This window comes from Neocloeon triangulifer, unplaced genomic scaffold (assembly GCF_031216515.1).
Source record: "Neocloeon triangulifer isolate White Clay Creek 2 clone unplaced genomic scaffold, ASM3121651v1 ptg000013l, whole genome shotgun sequence".
In the NCBI taxonomy this organism is placed as follows: Eukaryota; Metazoa; Arthropoda; class Insecta; order Ephemeroptera; family Baetidae; genus Neocloeon; species Neocloeon triangulifer.
Genome location: NW_026775555.1, coordinates 3,626,960 through 3,652,676, shown reverse-complemented (window position 1 = coordinate 3,652,676; position 25,717 = coordinate 3,626,960). Strand labels below are relative to the sequence as shown.

At 40.0% G+C, this 25,717-nt stretch overlaps 3 protein-coding genes across 7 annotated transcripts; 1 reads left to right on the top strand and 2 right to left on the bottom strand.

Moving 5' to 3' along the window:
- Positions 1 to 699: 699 nt before the first annotated feature.
- On the bottom strand, positions 700 to 8,668 carry LOC132198898 (Fanconi anemia group D2 protein). Of its 2 annotated transcripts, none has more exons than XM_059623178.1 (29): positions 8,559 to 8,668; positions 7,847 to 8,346; positions 7,640 to 7,788; positions 7,438 to 7,571; positions 7,244 to 7,385; positions 7,109 to 7,185; positions 6,905 to 7,049; positions 6,687 to 6,845; positions 6,425 to 6,634; positions 6,265 to 6,362; positions 6,039 to 6,210; positions 5,818 to 5,984; positions 5,487 to 5,668; positions 5,322 to 5,428; positions 5,180 to 5,265; positions 5,004 to 5,129; positions 4,617 to 4,947; positions 4,407 to 4,558; positions 3,993 to 4,349; positions 3,747 to 3,930; positions 3,526 to 3,685; positions 3,314 to 3,465; positions 3,194 to 3,257; positions 3,028 to 3,140; positions 2,864 to 2,973; positions 2,603 to 2,813; positions 2,403 to 2,552; positions 2,167 to 2,343; positions 700 to 2,112 (listed from the first exon to the last, which is right to left on the bottom strand). In XM_059623178.1, exons 2-29 carry the CDS (start codon positions 8,304 to 8,306, stop codon positions 1,504 to 1,506), a joined length of 5,184 nt encoding a protein of 1,727 aa, XP_059479161.1. In that variant the 5' UTR covers positions 8,307 to 8,346; positions 8,559 to 8,668; the 3' UTR covers positions 700 to 1,503. The 2 variants fall into 2 exon arrangements, with proteins under 2 accessions (XP_059479161.1, XP_059479162.1); XM_059623179.1 differs by having other exon boundaries at positions 4,656 to 4,947.
- Positions 8,669 to 9,261: 593 nt separating this feature from the next.
- Positions 9,262 to 23,756, top strand: LOC132198585 (msx2-interacting protein-like). 4 transcript variants are annotated; one of them, XM_059622696.1, is made up of 11 exons: positions 9,262 to 9,651; positions 18,109 to 18,228; positions 18,287 to 18,532; positions 18,662 to 19,081; positions 19,284 to 19,436; positions 19,490 to 19,606; positions 19,668 to 19,786; positions 19,847 to 20,099; positions 20,152 to 20,367; positions 20,458 to 21,442; positions 21,529 to 23,756. In XM_059622696.1, the coding sequence occupies exons 1-11, from the start codon at positions 9,508 to 9,510 to the stop codon at positions 21,600 to 21,602; spliced, it is 2,847 nt and encodes a 948-aa protein (XP_059478679.1). In that variant the 5' UTR covers positions 9,262 to 9,507; the 3' UTR covers positions 21,603 to 23,756. The 4 variants fall into 4 exon arrangements, with proteins under 4 accessions (XP_059478679.1, XP_059478678.1, XP_059478680.1 ...); XM_059622695.1 differs by having other exon boundaries at positions 9,264 to 9,651; positions 19,665 to 19,786; XM_059622697.1 differs by having other exon boundaries at positions 9,265 to 9,651; positions 19,317 to 19,436; positions 19,665 to 19,786.
- Positions 23,627 to 25,644, bottom strand: LOC132198586 (myb-like protein X). Its single transcript, XM_059622699.1, has 5 exons — positions 25,559 to 25,644; positions 25,369 to 25,441; positions 24,988 to 25,159; positions 24,614 to 24,927; positions 23,627 to 24,535 (listed from the first exon to the last, which is right to left on the bottom strand). The coding sequence occupies exons 2-5, from the start codon at positions 25,405 to 25,407 to the stop codon at positions 23,942 to 23,944; spliced, it is 1,119 nt and encodes a 372-aa protein (XP_059478682.1). The 5' UTR covers positions 25,408 to 25,441; positions 25,559 to 25,644; the 3' UTR covers positions 23,627 to 23,941.
- Positions 25,645 to 25,717: the final 73 nt, after the last annotated feature.

The window sequence follows — 25,717 nt, the reverse complement described above, 5'->3', positions numbered from 1 at the left end:
TGGAAAGGTGAGCAATTCTTCCGGTTGGACGCGGATTGCTCGTCAGGGCGAGTGATTTGACAGGAAAATAATGTGCACGCATGATTGCGGCTCGTCGAAATGCAAAGAGGAAAAAACAGCTCACGCTCAAAAGTGCATGAGCTTTTCTTCTAATTGCAGGGTGCGTATGATCGCGTGGCCGCCAGGCACACAACAAGGGGTGTTTTGCTCGCGGGGTGGGTTCACCACCTGAGGGTTCCCACGCACTGTCAAGACTACACAACTCGCACCGCCAGCTTCTTATTATTTTTTGCGCTCGACGCACATGACCCCTACGGTTTTAATGGGGTCACAAACAACAACAACAACACGCTCAGTTGTTAGATGGGATTATGCACTTGACGCGCGCGGATGTGGAAGGGAAAATTATTTTGCTATATTAATGTTAAACTATGGGATAATCTAGAATCTGATTCCAATTATATCAAACGGCTCACCACAGTGAAATTAAAATTTCTCGATATAATTCAAAAAGATTAGACCAAAAAACCACTGACATTAAAATTTTTATTTGGCTTAACTTTGAAATACCAGTTTATATCAAGCTTACAGGTTGAAGTAGTAAAAATATTAAATTTTAACTATTTTTATTACCATTAATTATAATCCAAGAGCGTACTATTTATACTATCAATATCAATTGAAAGATTAAATAATTTATTTTAATTTTTACAGCCATGAAAATTTGTGCTCTTCAAAATTATTTGAATAAAAATAAGAAATGCAAGGAAGGAAAGGAATGCATGGTAATTATTTACTCTGAATCTTTTGGAACTTCCGCTTGTCTAAAAATTGTAAGTATGCACGGCTCATTGATTGCCGCACTCTACACCATTCATTTTGTTAAGTCACGCACGCATTTTTCCTGCTGTCTCTTTTTCGCCGCCTTTATCGCCACATTCCGCAGGCTGTATACCCAGAATTTATCAATATGAATGCAATTAGCTGGTAATTAGTCCAAGAGAAAAGCCCAATATGTCTTGCCAGTCCGCCTGTGTCGACAAGAGGAGTACAGCCGAGACGCGAGCCAAGTGATTAATTAAGACGGATGTTGTTGTTGCGGCTCTCTCGCGACTAATTACTACATCCAGATGTCAACGAGCGCTGCGAGAGTCGGCCGAGCCCGAGATAAAGCTGCAAAAAGCGGCCATCGGCTCTCATCGACCCTCGTTGATTGAGGCGTTAATTAGAGCGGTGGGGTGCGTGCTGATTTTATAATCAGTTGATGGATTACCCGTTCTTTCATCACTTGACAATATTGTGAAATTTTTAAATTTACCTGACAGAATGAGAATTAAGTACAATATTTTGCGGTCGTTGTGAATTTTCATCAAAAAATTAACTTTTTATTTAGCTTCACTAGCAATTTGATATAGATATGTAAATGAATTAAATTAATTTGTATTACAGTTGTGGTGATTGAAAATAAGGTTTGGTCCCTTCTTTTGGAGTACCTTACTCTGTTTAGTCAGAATCATCGTCGGAAAATATTTTCTTCCTCTTGGCAGAGCTTCGTGATTCTTCTTCACTTTCAGAGTCCATGATTGTTCTCTTCGAGGAGCTGGACCTGACCTCATCTTGTTGCTCTTCTGGTTCATCACTGTCAGTGCATGGTACTTCCTTTTTCTTCTGAGGAACTTTCTTGTTCTTCTTAGAATCAGCGATCTCGCGCTCCCTTTCCTCCTCTATGTCACTTTCTTCGTCTGAACTGACTTTCTTTTGCTTCTTTGCATTATTTGTCTCCTTGCTTGCAGCGTCCTTCCTCTTTGTCTGAGTAGTTACAATATCAACCTCTCCCTCCTCATCAGCAATGGACATCTCTTCAGCAGCGTCTCGATGTTTGTGCATTTTTCTCGAGTTTTTCCTTCTCTCGTCCTGTGTAGATGTTGACGGCTGAGTCTTGTCAGTCTTGTGGGGCTTCTGCGTTTTGACAATCAACCTCTGTGTTTTGCTGGCTTGGGATTTTTGAGTCCTCTTAGCCTGGGTAGTGGGGCTTTTTTGTGATTTTTGGGTTTTCTGAGTCTTTCGACTTAACCTCTGCGCTTCCCTTTCTTCTTCCTCATCACTATCAAGCTGGAAAAAGTTTCCTTAGTTTCGCAGTTTCCAGAAATTGAAAAGCAAACTTACGGCTCCAATTTGTGATGGCACGTCTTCTCCTTGCAGATTTTTGTTTTTCAGACTCCCAACTTCCACATTTCCTGCACATCTGTTGACCACCAGCATAGCTTTGACACGTTGCACCAACTTTTCCAATAGGAACTTCATGTTTGGCATTTGTGAGACCAGCCCCAGGAAATTTGTACGCTAAGAATTTTAATTCATTAATTAATACACCAATCTATTTCAACAGAAATAGAAAATACCTTTCCATGGTTGCACAAATGTTGAGTAAACCTGGTGACATCTTGCAGCTTTTTCAAGAGCTTAGCTAGCTCGTCAGATTTCTTACTGAAGCACTTATCCATCATAGGCATTGCAGTATCCATAAAATGACGAAAGATGGGCTGCAAGTCCTATCAATAAAATATTAGCAAAATATGTTGACTTGAATATGAATCAATACTTTAATGAATGTGGTGAAAATTGGCTTTGTTTCGTGATGCTTTGCAATTTCTTTCATGACAAAAACTGATTCCACAATCTGACGCCAGCCGTAAATGAGTTCGTCGTATATGTCGCCTCCCTGTGTTGACGTTTGAGGAGCAGAAGCTAAATCTCGGACAGCCTCAACAATAGTTTTAGATAGAGTTTTGTAAATGTGAGGCAAGGAACTCCTGAAAAATAATTATGTCAAACAAAATCAAATCAAACACAATTAATATACTTAGTTATGAGAGGCAGCTGATCAATTTTTCCAGAGCAGTTTTTCCCTTTCAGATCATCTTTGTTCTCGTCGATCCTTTTCAAAATCTTCAAGCACTTCAGCACAGGGTTCTACAATTTATGAAATTATAGTACAAAGTTATATTTTAGGCAAACATAAATTACATTGCAATTTTTGAGTAAAGTTTGTAGAAGGCATGTGGCAAGATGAGCCGCTGAAAGTGAATCCTTAGCCACAGGTGGCCACTCTTGTTTGAAGAATACCATTGATAGCTCATCTAGAGATTAATTATAAAAATTTAAAGCAACTATATTAATTCTGTATCCTTACATATTTTCCTTTTGCTTGCCGAAGCCAATTCTCCTTTTTGATCTGGATCATGACAATTGATGACCTGTACATAAAGTGAAAAGGTAAATTTTACAAAATCAAGTAGTTAAAAATTTTTACCAGGAGTAAGTCGATGAAGTCCACTGCAGTTGGCAGAGTCATGATGTAATCACTAAAGTTTGCAATGTATTTGCAGGCATGCGACACAATCCCAGCTGTTGAAGCTAAATCTTCTTCCTGCGCAACTCTAGTAGCTAATAATTTCAAAACGGCTAGTAATAGAGGATGTAAATTATTGAGTTTTCAATAAGACCAATACTATGAAAATAAACCTTGGACCAATTCCAGATTATCGCTCTCAAAGAAGCCCGACCAGGACAAAGTATGCTTCAGGGAGCAGATTATCTTGTGCATGCACTTTTGTAGCTGCTTCGATGTTTCGGATTCTGATCCTGGTCCGTCTCTCAACCCATCGTTTTTGGTTTGCAAGGCCTTTGAGAACAGGTCAAATAAATATAACAATATTCTTAATTTAATATATTATTATAAGTACCTCAAAGTACTGTACTAATTTCTCAAATATGTCACAAACGAATTTGACAGGATTGACAGAATTTTTGGCAATTAGCTTTTTATCGTACATATCCAGATGGTCATAAAGGATGGTTGAGGCCTTGATGGAAGAATTAATCTTCTCATCTGAAGACATGCCAAATCCAAAAGGCATTGCTTTGGCACTGGAATAAAATGTATTAATTTATTAATTCTTATGAATTATTAACTGAAAATAATAGTAGACCTCTTAGAATGCAGGAGACCAGGTTTGCAGTCCAGTGCGTGCTCCAGCTTCTGGCAGTAATCGTCAAGCAAGAAGAATAGCTCAGCTGGGCCCATTTCGGACGACGTTTTGGTCCAAGAGAAGGGTGTGGGATCAAGTACAAATTTATGTTGCAGGAGCACAAATGTGGCCATATCCAGTTCCCTAAAGTAAGCACTCAGGTCTTTAAGGGAGTATTCTGTTGAACTATCTTTGAGAGGCTCGTCATCATCGAGATCGGTGTCTTCGTCTAGGTCTGTTTCATTGTTATCTTCATCCAGCGCAGGGTGCAAGGTGCTTTGTGTAGCAGCAGACTTCTTCTTTCCTTTCCTCTTTCTCCTGTGAGGAAAAACAACATATCTTTGTATTAGTATCAAAGTAAAAATAATGTACTACCTTTTGGTCTTCTTTGCAGTCAAGCCCCTCTTTGGAGGAACTACAGTTGTGTAGAACTGACAAGTTGGGGGTACATAGTCAGGTGGAAACGATGGCATCAACTCCAAAATTTTTGCCTCAAGCACAACAATTTGTCTGATCCTTTGAATGACCTTTAAATATCAACCGACATATGTTTAATTATTAAACTAATCATTAATTTCTACACACCTTCTTTTTCAATAAGCTACGAATTTGACTTATACGCACCTTCTCTTTCAATTCAGGAATTGGGCCTGTGCAAAATGCATTTACCAATTCCCTCAGCCAGTTCACAGTGATAAACAAGGTATTCAAGATGCAGACTTGCAAGAGTGGGTCTGACATGCTCACAAAATCACCCCTTGTCACTGACAATATATTTTTTGGCATCAAGACGTGGCTAGCAATTATGGCACCAATATCCTCTCCTTCTAAATCTCCTCCCAAGTAGCATGCAATCCGTAAAAGACGAAACATGGGACACAGCACATTTGAATTCCAAACTTCACTGGGGCAAGACCTTAGATAATTTTTTAATTAATTGATATTTTCAGTTCTATTGATAATAGTACATACCCTTTGTCAACTTTAAGGCCAGATGCTTTCATGGCTTGTACCAGCACATGATGCCCAATATTTACAGTGTAATTGTCACCTTGACCTTTAATAGCCAAATAGCATGAAAGTTTGACATCTTTAGGTCTAAAAGTGTCCATTGATTAAAAATGATTATAATTAACATTGCAACTTACATGGTAGATGATTTTTCCTCTAATTCACCAATATCCCAAAGGTAGTGCTCCTCAAAATCATCTAATATACTGTTGTAGAGCCATTTCTTCAAAGATTTGCATTGTTATGAAATAAGAAAAAAGGAGGACATGTTAACTTTACCACAAAATTTGTAGACAAACAAGCAGTAGTGTGCAGCATGCTGGCTAATTCATCATAGAAAAATCCATTTAACTCGTAGCTTTTACTTGTGCTTTTCATTGCAAGCTCTGGAAATTAATATTTTTTTAAGATACAGAAATTTTAACTTAAAAAAGAAGAGAATACCCAACAAATTCTTTGCAGGCACATTTTTTTCGCTTAATATTGCAACAGAACTGCAGTCAGAGCTTCTGGATGATCTGCCATCTTCGGTTGCTTCCAAATCGCTAGTGTTTGTTGCCTCTTTATTAGAAGTGGCAATATGCTTTGATGCCATGATTGCACCAATAACACCCTTTCGCTTGACCCTGAATTAAAAATTAATAAGTCAACTTCATCAACACAACGACAACGATGCAATGTAAGCGAGACAATGTTAAAGAATATAAAACTGTGCATCAGTCTTTAAAATAATATTGTGGGTGTACAGATTTACATGAAATGAGAAAATACTAACTGATTATCAAGACTTCTGAGCTGCTTTTGGATCATAATGTTGATATCGCCTTGAAGCATCTCCGCTTGAGGATGTCCAGAATATGCCAGCTGGCACACAATGTCCATAATTTTTCGAGCATGCTCAAGAGAAACTACTTCCACTTTGTCTAAAAGACTCTCAGGCACCTGAAATATAAGTTTATTAAAAATACTGTCAACCAAATTAATATTAAAAATTACCATAAGAAGAGCTGCTTGGGGCAAAACTTCATCCATGTGGTTGTTGACAAGGATAGATAGAGTTAATAAAACACTCTCGGTAGCCCTTTGGCTATTTCCTCCAAGCAAGTTGATCAAACACCACATCAGCTTTTGACGCAGGAATGAAGCTTCCAGATGCAAAAATAGTAGCCTTTAATAAAATAAAATTAGCACACAAAATTTTATGAAGTGCATTTCAACCTACTTAAACCACTGTCCACCAAGACGGGAAACATAAATATCAGGCACTTTGATCAAATACGAGGCAATCTCGATGATGTTGTCAAAATATTCGCTCAGAGCCTGTTAAGAAAATTAAATACGCCATAAAAAAAAAACAAAAAAAAAAACAATTGAAAGCTTACATCTCCGTGATCTAAAAACGTCTTGTCAATTAGTTCCTCGGTTAGAACACCTGCTGAGCATTTGCTTTTAACAATAGGCAAAAGTTTCTTCTTGGTAGTTTCAGAGTACAAGCACACCAAGACGATCACATCAATGGGCTTGAGTTCTTTTGCATTGGTAATTGTGACAAGCCAAAGATCCCCAATTTCCTGCATTGCATTAAGGCCGCACTGCAAATATGAACATTAGATAGTTAACTTTCAACATAATTATTAATATTACTCCAATCTGTGCTACAGCCTTCTTCAACATTGCCTTGTCAGTTGCCAGTTTTTCATCATCAAAGCCAAAAGGGGTCAAATTTGCATGATCTCTCAGTTCATAAATAATTGCAGCTTTGTCGTCTTCATACCTTGCATTTGCCAACAAGAATGACACCAACTTTTCAAAAAAAAAAGTATTAATAAAAAATAAAATTTTATAACTATAAATCTAGAGACCTGAGGCAAGAATTTACGTTTGTCTTGTTTGAGCATGTCAACCACACTCTCTGTGATGAATAGTTTGACCTCCGTGCTGGCAGCCATGTCGCAGAGGGCGTCCAAGATTAGTGGCGTGTTTTCCCCTCCTTCTTTAAGAACTTTACTGCAATTTTCATAAGTTTAAGAAAACAATCACTTAAATGTTCAAACATTTAAAATTACCTCAAACATTTTGCAACGTCCTTCTGGCTATCCATGTAAATAATTGAGGGAAATGCATGTAAAAACTCTTTCTGCACCTGGATCAATATATTTTTTTTAAATAAGAAAAAATATTATTTTATGCAACAATATTACCTTTGGCATTTGACAATACTGAAAGCACTCAAGAAGTTTTTCTGTCAACTGCTCAGGATTTTCCACCACACTTAGCTCCACTAGCTGATGAATCAATAGTTTTGTCCAACCAATACAGTTCAGACCTTCCACAGTCTTCCGTCTAAGTGAAGTTTAAATTTAAACGAATCATTTATTTGAAATTTATGCATTACTCATTGTCCTCAGTTACGTTCTCTAACAGACGCTCAAATATAAAGTCAAAAATCTTGCCCTGAAATATTGTCACTTCTAGCAAGAGATGAATCAATGATTCGTGGGAGATGACTACACCACTCTCTAATGTCCTCTGTGGATATAATTGTAAGAAAAATTAATCAATAAAATTGTCATAGGAATTGAAAATTTCATTCATACCTTTGTTGGCAACAGCGACTTTTTGAAAAGTCGAGGGTCATTATTATGCAGGTCGACAAATGTTTCAATGAATTCGTCAAACTTTTGTCCATTTTCTGGTCTCTCCATTGCTTCCTGGAGTTCTCTCACAAAATACACTTGCTCTTGGTCTATTTATTAATATACAAACTAAGTGCTTTAATTACAGTGGAAAATTTTAATCCTTACCAAGAGTGTGGGGTTCGTCTCCTTCAGACACAAATTTGAGGCCACACGAGGCAAGAATGCGATTGAAAAAAGGCACATCTGGGTCATGAACCCTCTTGGGCTTCCTCCTGGTGATATTGAGCACTGGCGAAGATTGGTTTGCATCTTTCATAGGCAACCTTCTTGGAGGGGTTTTGATGTTTCTCAGCTTCGGAGATGGAGCTGGTGAGAGAAAGGTGTGTTCAGTGGGAAACTGTTCTTGTTGCTTCCTGGTCTGCTTGGGCTTGGCAGGTGGAGTGACATTGGTGGTCTGCTTGGGCTTGGCAGGTGGAGTGACATTGGTGGTCGTCTCAGCCTCAGTATTATTATCCTTGTCATTGCTGAAGGCAGAGGTGATGCTGGACACCGTACTGTCGCCGGCTTCACTCACGTTCGAAGTCTTCGACAGCGGTAATTTCTTCTTGAATCTGTTTCTGTACATTTTTCTAATTCTCTTCTTCCTTGCTGAGGTAAAGAGCGGTCTGAAAATTCACGAGAGAAAAATTTTAACGCGCAAAATTTACAAAAATAAAACTCGATATGGAGGCAAAAGATAAGGTCGGTCCGAAGATTAGCTAAAACCCGACTTTTTAGCGAATGAATCCCCTTCCCATGGAAAAATAATTACGGCCAAAGAGTTAATGGATGTTTAAAATTCCTCCAGGACCACATTCGGAGCAGAATTCAGTAGTACCTTCAAATTTTCGGCGATTTTGAGGAAAATTCTTTGCAACACATGTTGTAAAATTGCAGAGCGCCAAACGAGTGCTTAATTCATGATTCTGATTGGAGAAGAGAAATTTCAGACGAACCAATGAGGTTGCAGATTCTTTGTTTTTGTACTTACACAGCCAATCACCAAACAGCCTAGAAGGTGCGCGAAAGAATTTACAGAATTTAAAAGCTTTTGGCGGTAAATATGTGCTGGTATAAAATGAAACGCGTTTAATAAAAGAATTATTATTATGACTTAAAAATATTTATTTAAAATTTTATTAATTGTTTAAATAATATAATTTATTTATTAATGTTTATTATTTGAATATATTTTTTCATTTTTGTTTAGATAAATTATCCAAATTATCTGATCTCAACAATGGAAAAGCTGCATTTCGATCAAATTTACGCCATGAAAAATAAAAAATATTCTGTACACGCGAGAGCCCATTGTTGCAATATCAGCACATTTCATATCGACCCCTCTGCTCACAAGAGGAAAAGTGATTTTGCGTCGCAAATTTTCCGTAAAAAGCCCCTATTCTATTTTAAAGGGGATTGACTTGGCGTCTTTGCAAAACGCGATCTGCCCGCCAGTAGAGCTGCGCAGTTGAGCGACGCGTTGTGACTTGCACGGCCGCTGTTTTTCGAACGGGTTCAAGGCGTTTGAGCGTAGAACAGTTGAGCATCGTGTACTGGCGACCGTAGTAGAGAGAAAGAATCGAATGGTGGTGCGGACGACGAGCATGGAAGAGAAGTAGACGAGGCCGGATTGCCTGTCGAATTCGCAGCCGCAGCGTGTGTTTCTAGGCGTCGCGTTCGTTTCGTTGCGTGCGGTGACATGTCGGCCAGTGGTCGGGACGCGTTCTAGGCCGCGTGCACCCCGCCGACAGCCGAAAGAAGAGACTTTTGAGTCGGGCGTCAAGATGGCGCCGTGCCCAGAGGATCCGCAAGGAAACGAGCCCAAAGCCCCCGACAAGACGGCCCCGGGCGCTGAGGAGGCCACGCCGACGCGCGACGAGGCCGCCGCCCCTGCCGAGGACGCCGAGCACCCTTCTGCAGACCAAAGGGTAAGCCAGCCGAACCATTTCAGGTCGAACCTGAGGCGCGGGGCACGCCTTCTTTGTTGACTGCCGCTTTTCGGCCCCCGGGGACCCTTCGCAGGGCCCCTCAGGCCTCCGTCGGGGGTTGTTCAGACGTCTCCGAACGCGAGACATTCAAAGGGGTGGTTTCCCAAAACGAGGAATGCTAGGGTAAGGTGTTTTGATTAGACCAGGTGGCCACGCTGGTGTGCGTTGGTGTTCGAAACCAAATTTGGCTTCTAATGAGTTATTATTATATTTCAGCGTCTCGGATACCAATCGAATTCCTGAATGAAAAAAGTTACTTTTACTGAGAAATGATCAATTTCTACGTCGGTCTCACTAGAGTTTCGGAAATTTACCAAGGGATGACGAAATGTCAGGCTGATTTGGCGCATTTTGAGTTTTGACAGATCGAACTCGAATTTCAAAACAACAATATTTACTTTAATTTTACAATGCCAATCTTTTTGTCAACATCCGCAGAGAAAAAATAACTTTCATTTTACGACTCGGCTTTGTTTCGTGGGGTTTCCCACTGATTGAGGCGCACTCGGTGCTGCGTACACGCCGTAATTAATTTTTACCCCTTTGTGGCCGCAAGTTAAAAATTCACGACGGAAGAAAGCTGACCGCTAGATTCCGAGCGCATTTTATCTGCAATCGAGGAAAACCACTGCCAAACAATGTGGTCTCGCAGCACCGTCGTCAATTTTGAATCGCTTTCGACCCAAGCATCATTACACCATTAATTAAGTTGCTTGCGAAAGCTCATTAATATTGTATTGACTCTCACACGGCGCAATGATCCCGATAGAAAAATGCGCTCAGGTGAGAATCTGATATGTTTGTGCATTCGGAACGCGAAAAGCGATCCCTTAATGAAAGGAGCTTGTGATGTCCCATCCTTGAAGAGAGTCCCTTCTTTAAAATTTGCACATGATACCTCAAGGAGGGTCAATTAAAATAAAAATTAGATATCCATGAAAATAAATGTAATCAATAATTATTTTTTTAATGAAGGAAGCCCATGTAGGTGCAGATTAAAAAACACATTTTGAAGCAAATTATTTTCCATAAATATTTCAAATTTTTAAATCAACTAGAGAGAGCTGCCAAAATTATGTTACCTTCATAGAACCAAAGATTTTTTATAATTGGTCTTGCATGAAAATGCGTCAGTAAAAAAATCAAAATATCATTAAACAAATTTTATTTCATAGCCAAAAGGAAATTCACAATGCAAATTGAATTATTTAATTCAAATTGTTAGTATTTTTTTATTATTAATATTTAGCATTTTAAATTAAGTCTAATGAAAGATATATAACAAACCAAGAAAGTTAATATCTAAAATATTTTTAATTATTATTTTTACATGATCAATCGAGTTTTAAAATCAAATAAAGAAAATATGACTCCCTCCAGATATTCCTTGATCTCTTGATCATTACTTTGCAATGAAAGTCAATCTATTTTGTGGATTTGACTAAATATCTAAAATATAGAACCTTTTATGTGGTATGCGAAAATCTAAAGAAAAAGCTCATTCAAAATTAAGTCCATTATTGTTTACAACTTTGCGTTATTTACCATTTTTACCCTGGAATTATTGCACTATAATTGAGCAGAGAAAAATTGTAGGCGCTCGAATAGTGATGGAACTTGACCAGTTGGGAAAATAAATTTATATCGTGTTTTTTTTTTGTGGTTCAGCAGGCGAGGCCGAAAAGTTTTGTTCCTGCCTTGTTAGCAGTCTCGCTCATATATGTACAGCTTTTCTAAATTTAGCCTCCAAAAGTCAGTCCGCCTCCCCCGCACTCATTTCTCTCGATTATTTTTCTCGCTCGCACTCGATATCATTTCATTGTTGGCGACGAAACGCGTGCATAAATTCTCGCGACGCGCACTCACCGCCGCGAATTTAAATGCAAATTGCTCCGGGGGCCCGTACGCGTACATCGCTCATAAATTCTGGTTTAAACGGACGTTTTATCGGGTGTGAATTTATATATTCCGTCCGAAGAGGGGTGAATTTGGCTAATGGACCAAAAATCGTAATCGGAAGGGGGAAGGGTTAAAATTTTACCTCGCTCAATGAGAGAATTACAGAACAAAGTATGATTTTTTTGGTTTAATTCGACTTGTGAACTTCATTGCTTTTGATTAATTATGAAGAAATTTCAAAGTTATTTTAAATTATTTTTAGTTTTGTGAATTAAAAAAAAAAAAAACAGGTTTTGAAATTTTTTTTTAAAATATATGATGTGTTATTTTCGTTTTTTTCTCCAATAAGCTATTTTTTGTCAATCTTTTTTAAGTTATCACAAGTATAGAGGAAATTTAAAATACAAACATTGGACTAAAAAATTTGAACTGTAACAATTTCCTGCTTGGTAACGAGCAAACATCCTTGCCACAGAGTAAATTGATACACTTTTTCATTGCGCTGATTTTGAGCAAAATTCATCATTTCAAATAAAATTACTTGATTTAAATAAAAAATGGTATTTTGTCCTGCTGAGGTATAGTAAAATTAATTTCCAAAATTTTAGAATTGTAAAATTCCGCACATTTTTTACGTTCTAGACAAGCTTTGGCGAAACTAAAACGGTGCAAATTGATAATTATGTTGCCTAAAAAGCTCTAAAATTGCAACCTGTTTTGGAAATTTTGATTTATTTGCCATATTCTTTGGGCCTTGCTAGGTCATGTTATTGATTTTCATGCTAAGCAAACTACGCAGCAAACCAAGGCACAAAGAGCATAAATTAATTGGAAGCAAATCCGCTTGCAAATTACCGACAGATTGTCAGATTTCTCAACTCAATTAAATACTGCCATTGAAATCAAACTCAATCGTTGTAAGTTTCAAGCTATTCACAATGTTTGAGTTTCTCTATGGATTTTATTTCCTGATTCGCTTTATAATTTTTATAAAAGTTTACTTTGATCCTGTTTCTTTTAATTTTTACTCTCTGCTGATTAGCATCTTCTCAAGACGTCTTTTTCTTAATTCAGGCGCACCAAATTAAGTTTGAGCCGCGAGTGTTTGTCAGGCGAGTGCGCGATAGCAAATGAGGCAACACCGTTTTACACACCTTGGATCAACAAAGTTGCTGCCTGTGCATTTCCCAATTCCGTCCGCCTCCATGGACTTGCTCAAACGTGCGCCGCTTTATTTTCACACAAAAAGTTGAACAAACTTCTTTCACGGATAATGGCAAAGAGCGGACGTGAAAAAGATCAAAGTCTTTAAACAATTTCAAAATTGTCTCAATTTATTTCAAAAATCACTCTAAAAAGCTGAGCCAAAATTCAATTTGGGGCGGAAAGCGCTTGGAAAAGCGTTCTCTTTTTTCCATCAACGTCGCCGCTGCTGCGAAACGTGCGCGGCGGACGTGCAGTGACATTTTTTTGCTCGCGAATTTGCGACGTTTTTAGCCAGTGCACGGACGAGGGCGAGTGCGGGGGATGTTTTGGCGTGCGGCGGCGGCGCTCGCTTCAAAGCAACCCCCTTCGCACCCCACGAGGCCTCCCCTCTGAGCGAGAGTGAGTGCTTGCGCTGCTGATCAATAAAAGTACATTCCAAGCACATTTATTTACACCAAAAAACCAATACTGTCCTTCTCACCACGCAGCATCCGGTTTTATTCTTCTATTCCTGCTATTTTAACTCTGAGCCCATAATTATTCCAATTGTTATGTGACAGAGAGAAAATATTTAATATGTAAAATTAATGTTAAAAGATTAAATAGGAAATTTGGATTATATTATTTATTTTAGCCATTTTATTAAATCTAAATTTGAATTTACAATATTTTTTATATTATATTTCTAATTAAAATTTTTTATTCTAATAACCTAATATGTGTGTATATTTTTACTTCTCTGCACACATTTGTTGCCATATTCGAAGAGAAGAATCAATACTGTCTATTTGCACAGGCTGCGTTTGTATTTTGATTTATCGCCATTTCAACAGGTGCGAGAAGTCCCAACTTTGTTTTGGCTGGTTTTGTTTTTCTCGCGCACCGATCGGTTCGCGGAAGAAAACACTGACCTAACTCACACGACGGCCAGTTGAAAAGTTTTTCTCTTTTGGCTCCTCTAACTAATCATTTGACACCTTGCTCGTTGCTTCACTATTCCCTCTAATGACTCGGGGAAAATACATATAGATTTGCTCCAAGGGCGTGCAAATGCAATTCCAAAGAAAGAGTCTTGTGAAAATCACGCTGAGCGCCAAGCAAAGGTTTTTGCAACGAAGTGGCCGAAGCATTGCAAAATTTCAGACGGTTTTTATCTGTCATTGAGAGCAAGTAGTGGTAATTTGCCTCATTTTGCTTGGAGCGACATTGGCTTTAGAATTTTCGTAAATCATTGGGATTGATTGATCTGTTATGCAATTTAAGTTGCTCATTGAAATAACTCCAAAAAATATTAATTTAAGCAAGAATAAATCTGATTTTTTTTTAATTTTCAACTATTATTATTTATTTTTTTAACGCACATATTTTTTACCAATAAAAATTAAAAGAAATTAAAATTATGCCTGTGTTTATTAGCAAAACCCATCAATTTTACTAAAAATAAATTGCATTAGTTAAATTTTTGAAATAATAAAATAAAATTATTTAAAATAACAATAAGTACGGAATTACGTGGGAGTTGCAATGATTCAGCAAAAAAACGACCAAAATAAATCCCACAAGTAGCTGTCATTTTTCACTTTGTTTGAGACAAATATGCCTAAACAGTCCATTGTTTCTTTTTACCGCAACCTCTACATCTGCCAATCTAAATTAATCTATTTTCATACAAATTTAATTAAAATTTTATTCAATGCAAATATTCATTTAATAATAATTATTAATTAACAATAGTTATCATTGTTATTAATAATTATTAATTTAATCAAAACATTTATTGTAATAAAAAATATTCAAGAGGAAAAATAGCAAGAAAGTTTGAATTGAAAGATATGGAAGTCCCTCTTTTTTTTTAGTTTTTTTCCCTCGAGTCTTATCTTCTCCACTGTTGAACGCGCCCAAAATTTGATGGTGGAGCAGTTAGTGTACTTGCAATAAAATAAAATTGTGTCCGCGCAAAAAGCAGCGGAGTGAGAGAGAGCAAGTTGCACGCGAACTGGAAAAGCGGCGCTGGTAATCGCAAACAGTCGCTGGGATCGCTCGCGAGCCAGTCGGCGACTCGACTCGGTGCTCGGCGGCGGCAGCGAGTAGTGGTTGTGAGCTGTGTGTGGCTCGCGTTTCGTTTCGTTGTTGCTCTGGGTGACGTCACGCCGCGTGATGGCCGCCTCGTGTTGAGAAATCGGCCAACTGCTCGCCATTTGCAGGCCCCCGCCGCCCCCGCACCGCCTCCGACCACCCTTCGCCCCACGTGAGTACTCGCCGAACGCGGCGCCTTGTCTTCCAGGCGGCGCCTCCGCCCCTGACAGACGACGCCCGGCGCTGACGGGCTCGAGCTCCTGCGGCGCCACCCCCAGACTCAAATTTCGGCATTTCCAAGGTCGGCACACCGAGACCTTTGAGGACTCCTTCAAAATATCATTCCCAGACTCGGGAGATTACACAATTCTCGGAAGGAAACGTGGAATTTTGAATTTTCCTCAGTCAAAATTTACGTCCCGCACTTGTTGATTTTTTTTTCTCCACCGAGTGAACTTTTTTTTTGCCGCCATCCAATTTTATTTAAATTTTTTTCCGCGATTTTAATTGTCGGCGTGTACAGGAAAAAGCCCGTTTTCCGCAGACTTTTGGCCTCAATCTCGCTCAAATTCTCGTATGTATGCGGATTCTATTTTGGTAACGGCACGCACAAAAAATCAAAGCACCAACTTCTTGCTTGCTCCTCCAAGTTGTTTGCGGGGCAAGAGCAAGTGTGAAGAGTAAAACGGCTAACACTTTTTGATCCGCAAAGAATTCTAAAGCGAAATGACACGCGGACAAACGAGTCTTCGGGAAAATGGCCGGAATTTCGCCAGAAATTTCGGGCAAAACGCTAAGTGGGTGACTCGTCAAAATCGATGCGTCGCCGCCAGCCCCCGTGTTTGGTTTGGACTTGTGTGTGTAATATTATTATTATCTTTGTCTCGCCATGAGTCACAGCTGTGCGGCAGAAAAATGGCTCTGCTGCCGAGAGTAATTTGAATCGAAGCGACGACTAATCTGCTTATGAAGCTCCTTTTATTTTAATTCCCGGCCGCTGTGTTCGACGTCTTAGCATAATAATGAAGCGCCCGACCGAGGGAATGGAAACCCGCGGGGTTTGGTGTGCGCGAAATGTAAAATAACTCCCGTGCGGCATTTTACTCGCGACACAGGAAACAATCAAGGTTGGTTCGACGACCACGCCCCCTCGCTAGCTGCCAGCGAGTGAGAGATGGTCGTGGTGGTGTCAAATGGAGAACCGAACGGCGAACAAAGAAAGGGCTGTGATATTATGCTTTTGAATTGTTTTCAAACAGCACCTCCACTTCCTGCATAATTAGCTGGATTTGAGGGGTAATCGAAGAGTTGGTTCTTTATTTTTTCCCTAAGCAAAGCTCTTTTTTAAATTGGGTTAAAAGAGGTAATTTATTAAATTTTTATTAACATTCCTACTTAGAATTTTTTTAAAAGTTAACGAATTTCGATTTGTAAAATGCTATTAGTTTGTTTTAACTGGAAAAGCACAATTGGCACAATTTTACAACTTAAGAAATATTCCGACTCTTGCTGGTGACGTTTTGTCCAACATTGCCTTTCTTTACAAAGAAGTTGTTTTCAACAATTCAATGTAATCAATTGATGTAACAATTTGAACAAACAAACAACAACAAAAAATTAAAAAAATAATTTTCTTTTGTCTTTGATCAGTAATGTAATAAATAATCCTCTTGTCTGATGATTAGTTAAATTATAAGAACGTCAAACTTTTTCAAAATTATTCTTTTCTTTAAGAAGAGGTCTGATTATAAAGTTTCTAGTAAAACTCATGCTGGAGAGGTTTATGGGTTTATGGCTGCGTCATTTACCGTTTTTTGCTTGCCATGCCTGCTTTTCCTAATTAGGAATTTCAATGAAAACAAAGACTCTTTCTTTACTTTATAATTTCGCAATTCGATAATATCGCTGTGCGTGTTCATGGCCTATTATTTTTTCTTGCTCCCCCCAAAAGCAAACCTTTGTCTCTCTCGTACCGTACTTTTCAACTTTCGTATTGCCAAATCGTCTGATTAGGAACTGTTCGGAATAAAGCAAACAGCTCAAAGACAACCTTAACGTTCTGTCAGGAAGAAAACCGAGATAAGAAAATACACGTTGCGCAGTTCACTTTCCTAACCTAGTTTCGCTCTGAAGGTACGAATGAAAGAAAGAAAGAAAAAGTCCAACATGTGGTTCAACAACCCCAGAATTGCCGTCGTTATTGAATTAAAACGGCGAGAGAGGCCTTAGACATGCCTGTCCAAAGGGGGGGTCTCTCCCTCTTGCCAGGCTGTCATTTTAGACCTTTTCCATCTTTCAGCTCGATTTGATACCACAGCCGAGAGTGAAAAAAAGTTGGCCGTGATAAGCGGGCAGAGAAATGCGATAAGCGGCCGATAAAGCGTTATGCAGCCTTGTACATAAAATTTTTCCACACTTTGGGCGATTACGATTGTTTTCTTAAGGTTTCGACTTCTCCGTCGGTCGGAAAGGGAATTTTTATCAACGCACCCGAGCGTATACTAATCATGAATTAATATTCATGCGCGGAGGTGACGGCGGCTTTCCTGGGCTGCGTGTGGGCCCGCGTGACGTGAAGGCCCTAGTAAGGAAATAGATAGGAAAAAGTGATCGGGAACACGCCCACCTTAATTCGAGAGCGAAGCAATGAAAAGAGGAGGCGAGCTTATTACATATCTCATTATAATATCATTGCAGAGCGCTCCGTTTTATCAGCGCCAACAGTGACATCACTTTTTTATTGCCCGGACTGCCGCGCAAGAAACTCTGCGAAAAAGTAACACGCGATCTTCGTAACGCCAAAAAAATGAACAAAATATGTGAATGTTCAGCTGGAACGCAATAAATTCCGGAGTTTATTAAGATTTTACTGTCTCTGACTATGTTTACTCAAAGTAAAGGATCAACAATTCACAAACGCAAACTTTGAACCCGCTGAACCCAAGGCATTGCTCATTACAGCGCTCTCAATTTTCTAAAAATTAATGATAAGTGGAGCTGATATTATGAAACGGCGCTTGCGTTCACAGCTGCACTCAAAACTTGCGCTGCTAGTTGGAAAAAGAAATCTCAGTCGCCACCACAATTAGTGGGAGTATCCGTGTAAAATAACTAACCCTGCCTTTTGATGACGTACAAATTAAAAAAAAAAAAAAACTTTGTTTTTTATCCAATGTAATTTTATCCGGTCTAATTATATTCCATTTATGTTCACAGGAGCCACCAAAGCCAGCCAATGTGTCACACATGAATGATGGCCAGCTCAAAGCGCTGCTTGACGAAGCCTACAGCTACAAGAGCCCGAAAGACCGTGTCGGAAAGAGTGAAATTTTCAATGTAAGTTTGTTCGCCCTGTTAGGAAATTTTTTGAAAATAATCTAAATTTCTTCTATAGGAGCTGCTGAAGAAAGTCGAAACCACAGACGAGGACAGCAACGTTGAACCGAATTTGCCCTTCACTGAATCCAGGTTTGGGGTGAACAAAAGGCGCTTGGGCAATCGAAGGGAGAAGGGTGGTTCTGAGCGTCAGTCACACTCCCTGCAGAATATCAACCAGTGCCATCAGGGTGACCCGCCAGCTCGGAGGCACGGCCCGCACCAGTTCCGCAGGGGCGCCTCGACTTCCTCCACTTGCTCATCGGTGAGACAATAATCGGACATTTGAAGATTAAATTTTCCCTAAAAAGACAAAAGACATTAAACCCAGTCAAGATTATTATCGTGTTTAGCCATCTCTTGTAGTGACTTAAACGAACATTTGAATTGACAGGTTACCTCAGAAAGTGTCAGCACTCGCCAGCGTGAAGGTGGCTCTCTGCCATGCAGCGTGAACGACATGCAGTACAACTTCCCCCCTGGAGACTACTCGGCCAACAATAACTCTGTGCGAGGCAGCCTGGAAGACCTGCGATCTTTCAGCATGCAACCCCGCCAGACATCTCAGGAGCCGCGCCGCTCAACAAACTCGCCACTCGGCACAGAACTTACCACATTTGAAACTGCCAGGGAAGACAAAAGCTACCACATGCAGTCTCTCCAGCTGGAAAAGCAAATGATCGAGAGTGCTGCCGCCAAACACATCGTCCACGAAACCTTTTCAGAGCCTGCTGCTGCTTCGTATAAGACTTACGCCACATTCAATGTCTCTAAAGACTCGGAGGAGGTTGACAAAGGCATTAATATCATCAGAGTGAGTAGAGTCATTAATCGTTTTTGCACCTAACCAAATCTTTGCTTCAACCCTTGGTTTAAAGTTTGTTTCAAATTTTCATCGCTATTTAGCACAGTAATTTTGGAGGCGTTCAGGTGATGCTTTTGTTTTCATTCTAATTTTTTTTTCTTTTCCTTCCCTTTTTGTGTTCTGCTGTGTGCTGCATGGTCCATATTATCAGTCATTTCAACGTCAAACTAAAATCTTGATGCAGCAACATCCATCCGAAACCTTCAGTCTGGGAATGCAGCAAGAAACACCCAGCGTCACATCTCTATTAGATGGAAAACCTTCTCCATCAATTACTACTATGTCAAGCATTCTTAAATCCTCGGTTAGTCTACCACTTAAATTTAACGCAGTGTGTCTTTATTGATTTTTCTCTAGGGGAAACCTGCCACTAAACTTCCTACTGGCGTCTTCAATTCGAAAGTGGACGAAAATGAAAATGTGGCTGGTGCCAACTCTGAAAGTAGCAATTCGCAAAAAAAGAAAAAGAAGAAGGTAATAAAGCATTGGTCTCATCTAAAGTCGGAAATAGAATTAATCTTTTTTCTCACAGCAGGATACAACAGTTCCTAGTGAGGATATCGAGGGATTCGTTGGAGACAAACCCTTGGACTATCTCATCAAGTACATTGGCGAAGGAGCGACAAACAAAGGCAGCAAGGTTGCGCTTACCAAGTGAGTTATGCAGCGCTTTTGAAAAATCTCTTAGCTAACTCGTGTGAATTTTACTTTTAGTGACTTAAAGCACAAGGAGCCAAAACATGAAGGTGGTTTGAGCACAAGTCGTCGCAGCCAACGCTACTCAGAAGACGGGAAGAAGGACCAGCAGAAGCAAAGTGCCAAAATGGGTAGGAAAGGCGTCCTCGATGCTGGCAGGAATAAAATCAAGAGAGCAAACAGCTACGAAGAGGTCTCACAATCAAAGCGTGAGGAGCTCACTATACAGCCGTACTGCAGATCAATTGGAGGAGAAGATAGAACTTCTGAGGTATTTTGATATGGCGTTTTATACTTTCATTAACTAATGACTATTACACCAGGCAAGCAAGGATTTGGACTACGATGAGGAAGAGTACAATAGAATGCTGGACGAGCAAAATGGAAATGCAAGCGTCAAAAGTGAAGATTTCCAAGGCAACTTGACTGGTTCAGACTTTCCAGACAACTACTCCGACTCCAATATTGTCCACAACGAGGACAGCTTCGAGTTCCAAACGGTTACTAACAGTAAGAAGCAGAGGCGCAAGAAACAGAAGGCAAGTTAATTTTACATTTTTTAGTTAAATAGATTTCCACGTCAGCTTTTTTCTAAATAAATTCTAAATTTTAAACCCTAATTCACACAGGTTGCCCAGGATCACCCTGTGCGTCATTCTTACATTCGTGGCGGCTCAATGGGCTACGAGGAGGAGCACTACCAGCATCATCACCATTACCCTCATCACTCTGTAGGACGTCGCAAGCTCAAGTCGACCTCCAGCATGCCGCCGTCTGATCAGTCCGGCGCTGAAAGCAGCGACGACTGTGATAGCGTTCACTCCATGCCCGCCAGCTCGCGCCTTCCTTCGACTACCTCTTCCGCTCCTGACCACTCGGCCACCATGTCTTACGCTGCGATCGCCAGAAACCCACCCCCACCCCCTCCTCCAGCAGCCGCGGCCACAGAGGAGAACTGGCCGCAGGTGGCCGAGGAGACGGCCTCCTCTTCCATCTCGTCCACCACGACTGAGCCAAACACTCCTCCCGAAGAGCCGCTTAATGTCCTTGGCGACTACTACCCGTCGCTTGCAGAAAGCTACAAGGGCGGCAGTCGGAAGGCGTCCGAGGAGCCACCGCCTGTGCCACCCAAGCTGCCCAACGGCGACGTCAAAAGGCAGTCTTCCCTGCCGCCAAAGAACCCGCCTGCACCTGCCAAGGCCAAGTCGGTGACGCCTCCGGTCTCGACGCGCCCGCTGAAGCGTGTTCCACAAAATCAGCCACCTGTGATATTTGATGAAAAGACTCTGTGCAGTGATAGCGTGGAAGGACTGACTTTTGGTTTCAGCGTGAACCCCTCCTTGATGGATGAAGCAAGCCTCGTGCTCCCTCCCCAGCTGGACTGTGCCCCTGTTCTCGCGCCCCCTCCTCCACCGACCAAGCAGAAAGTAGTGTCGTCGCCAACTGCTCGGGTGGAAGTCGCCGCCACCATCGTTGCTCCTGAGAGCGATTTGCCCACCACCAAGAAGACTAAAGACTTTTCAACCATGTTCAGACCGCCTCCTCAGTCCTCCGCTGATTACTCTGGACATCCCACGTATAACCAAATGGAGATTATCAACTTTGTTGGGAATGGTAAGTTGATAATCTCAATTATTTATCTAATTTATATTAATCAAGCAAAATTAAATTTATTCAAATTCTCCATATATTTGTTTCAGCCTGGGCATTAGTCACGTGCGAGCTGAATAAGGAGAGTCCAAACAGCCGATCCATCCATTACTTTTACGAGTGAAAGTTGAGGACGGACTGCCTTTGGCATGGGTCTCTTGCTGGTTGAAGCAGAATGAGAAGAAGTTTCCTACAACCAATCGTTTTCAGGCTGACAGACAGACACGAACGCAGTGTGTGTTCCCCAAACTAGCAAGCAAGCAAGCATACCCAACAAAAACACCTCTTTGCATCTGCTGCTTTGGCAGCCCAGCCGTTCGAACTGCAGTTAGTGTTACGTCGTCGTGGCCTTGTGATAAATGAAAAATGAAAACTTAGCAGACGATAAAAATTCAAACCAAGAGACACACAACATGTTAAGCAGTTGAAAAAGGTTCCTCTGTTCATTGAAAGAAAGTTGTTGAGCTGAAACAAAAAGTACTTTTGCTGTGCGAAAACCAATTTTGGCGCTTCGTGAGTTCAAGGACATAATACATGAGGATTGTAGCAAAATTGATAGCATAGTTTCACATTTTTGGTTCAATTTGTTGTTTTTTTTTCAATCGCGACCAATGAGATTTTGCGAATATCTGGTCAAACTAGTCCATAAAGTGGGATGACACCAAGAGCAATAAGCATAACTCTCTCACAAATGAGCCCGTTATGAAATTAATTAATTCAAGTGCTGCTGATTCTAGCAATATGCGAGTTGAAATGAATAACGCTGAATAACGCCCTGCCTGACTGGACTTATGCTGTTGATAAAGTCACTGATTGTTGTGTGTCATGCCAGAGAAAATGCAGACTAACCGAATTCGCTACCGAAAGGAGACAATATACTTAAAATCCGAGCGTGGTGAGCACGAATGAGTGTTTCCAAACTTGTAACCCATGTTTTACTCTTGAATGCTGTTTAATTTATTCTGTTGGATCAAATTTTATACTGCGATTTGTCTACTTTTTTTCTTGAGATTTGAGCATGAGCTTTTCGAATTTGTCTTTAAATCATTCCTTAAGTTGTACGTAAAGATTTGTTATCAGTTTCTATCCAATTCGATCCCCATGTTCTTTATTTTCCAAACTCGATTGATTCTTTTGTTGTTGTTGAAAGACTGGGATGATGAGAAAAATGAAAACCACAAAAAGAGTAATCAAATTAAGATTTAAAAGAAGAAAAAAAAATTAAAAAAATATCACACACACAGTACACAAAACATCTCACACTCAAAACACATGAAACGAAAAATATCAGAATGAAAACTTACAGTGTTAACGTAACATTCATTATTCACCTGTTGCAAAAAAGATATATTAAAACGTGTGGCGTCTAATGTTGTTCTGTTTAAATCAGATTCCACACACAAAACGCCCCGAGAGCTCTGAAAAGAAGCCCCAATAAAAGTCCCCGACAATCCCTGCTACTTCGGCTCTTTGGGGCCTCCGCCATCATTGGTTTCCACCCCGCACTGGCACCTATGAGAGCTGCATTAATTTATATAAAATGTACAGTGTTATTGTCATGCAAGTGAGCAAACGAAAGGAGCCAATGCCCGTGTAATATCTATATTTTTGTTGTGAGAGCGAGTCGTCAGTTCCTTTCATAGGTGCCATTTCAATTGCTCCCCCAGAATAAGCAAACCAAACAAGCCAAGCCTGTCGCTTATTTCTCCACTCCCGTCGCTGAGAATGAGAGAAGAAAATTTGAATTAGTGCAGACGTGCGACTGAATTTGCTTTTCTAAATGTCCTCGCGGACAAAACCTAGAAATTTTCGCTGCCCACAGAGCATTTTGGCCTAACTCTTCCCGACTTGTACGACTTGAGAAAATCCAACAACCCCAATCCCTCCTATGGTATATCAAACTACTGATGCAAGTATGATTTCCATTTGTCGCTCTTGAAGTGGAAAAGTCGCAAGGTCTATTGCGGATTGAAAATATGTAAACATGATGCAAAATAAATGTTGAAAAATTTTGGAGATAGCTTTCATAAAAACCTTCCTGAATACTTTGCACTTAAAAATTTATGAATAATACTGTTCGAATGTATTTGCTCTTTATGGCAAGCAAATTAATTTGGTTAATTGAATATAATTTGAAACCATGTAATTTTTATTTAGAATATTGATTTTATTGTGAACTTCAAAGCTTTTGAAAATATGATTGAAACTGATTTCCATCAACATTTATGTTCAATATACTGAGCTGGAATTACAAAATAAAATGTTGCTTCTCCAAACACATTTTGTTCTTCATTTATGTTTATCCCTTAATTTTCAAAAAAATGTTAAGCAAATGAAAATTCTGAGGTTGATGGAGAAATTCTTGCACAAGAAAATCGCCAAGGGACATTTGCAAAATATGCTCAGATCAAAATGTCAATTTCATTATAAAAGCTTTTACAATTGTCAAGAGTAATTGGATGGCTAACAGCCGACCTTTTTGTTGCCTTTGGAACGATATTTGGAATTGAGGAATATGCGGCTCATGTAGCCCTCTTTCAGTCCTGCCTGGTTCTTCTCAGTTTTCATGATGTCCTCTTTATCCTGAGGAATCTTGTTCTCCTTCTCTTTGACCTCTTTGACATTTTCATTATTGTCTTTTTCCGAGACGGAGCTTTCAAGCACTTCAGTAGTTTCCAGAGACTTGCTCGGGGGCAACTTCTCGGGGACCTGATCCTCGTTGCCTCTTTTGCCAGCTCTGGTCTTCATAGTCTCATCCCTCTTGCCAGCTCTTTTGGGCTTCTTGACCTCATCTTCCTCATTCCCAGCTCTTTTGGTCACCTTGACCTCATCCTCTTCATTCCCAGCTTGTTTAGGCTCCTTGGTCTGATCTTCCTTATTATTCCCAGCTCTTTTGGGATTCTCTTTCTCATCCTTATTCTTGTGATTCTTTTTCACCTTCTTCTCCTTTTTGTTTTCCTTGGTGGTTTTCTCTCCAATGAAGTTCAAGATATAATCCATCGACTTGTTGCCAATGTAGCCATCCACATTCTCCGACATGTGGCTGCGGTTCTGATTCTATTAGAGAAAATTATTTAATAATATGCTCTCATTAAAAATGTTTAAAATATTTAAATAAATTTGAATTGAATTTACCATCTGGCGCTGCTTCTTCTGCTCCAGCTTAAACTTGAGGGTCAAGTACTCATCATCACAGGAGGGACAGAAGTGACCCCTCGAGCGAGATGCATCGCTGTAGTGGCGATGCTTGTTGCAGTAGTACGAGCCATCACTGGCTTCGTACAAGATTCCGTCGTTGGAATCTTCACCATCAGAGCTTAGATAGAGGTCACTTTTCAAGGTTTCATCACAGAATTTCCTCCATGCACGCTTTGCTTTCTCAGAATCATCATCCACTCTTTCACCTCTGAGAAGCTTCAGATTGCGTTTAAATCCTTCAGTCTCCACCACTGTCGAATGGAAAAAGGAAAAATTAATTAAAAAAATTATAATTTTTTTGATATGTTTACCTTCGATTTCCTCATCTTCCTCATGCTGCTGCTCTTCAGCTTTGTGATCAAAGGAAACTTTGACCAGGGCATGGCTGAGGCCGCTGTCCAAGTCAAAATCTGACTTATGATCGGAGCCGGTGGCTCTTTTGCGTCTGTTTAAGCGCTTCCTCTTGGATTTACTCGAGATTGCCTGAAAGAATTTACAGAAATTTTACATAAACAATTTTCAGGACTAAAATTTAGATTTAATCACAATTCACACCGACACAGAGTGCAGACGCATTATTATGTATGTAATTCTCGTGAGATTAAAAAGTAATACATATCTCGCAATGAAACCAGGGTTCAGGAAGTTATAATAATAATTTTTTTTTTAATTAAAGAAAAAGAGAAACGCACCCGAATGTCTGGCGAAGTCCACTGCATCGGCACCTCCATGCTTGCAAAAATGTCACTCGCACGTGTGCGTCACTGCTGTGATTAAAATAATGATAATTACTATGTCTTGCATAAACTTTAGACTGCAATTTCATAGAGTTTACAGTTAAAACTAACAAAATTTCAATTTTGCAAGGAAGAAAGAAAATACCTGTTGTGCTACAGAGAGAGGATTGAAGGCGACTGGCGACGGTTCTTATTTTTGGTGAAGACGAAAATGAAGAGGAGGATGTCATGTAGTGCGACAGTCTAACACAAGGTCTAACAAGTTCAGACTTGTTCAGCAGAACAGAAAGTGGCAGAGGGTTTG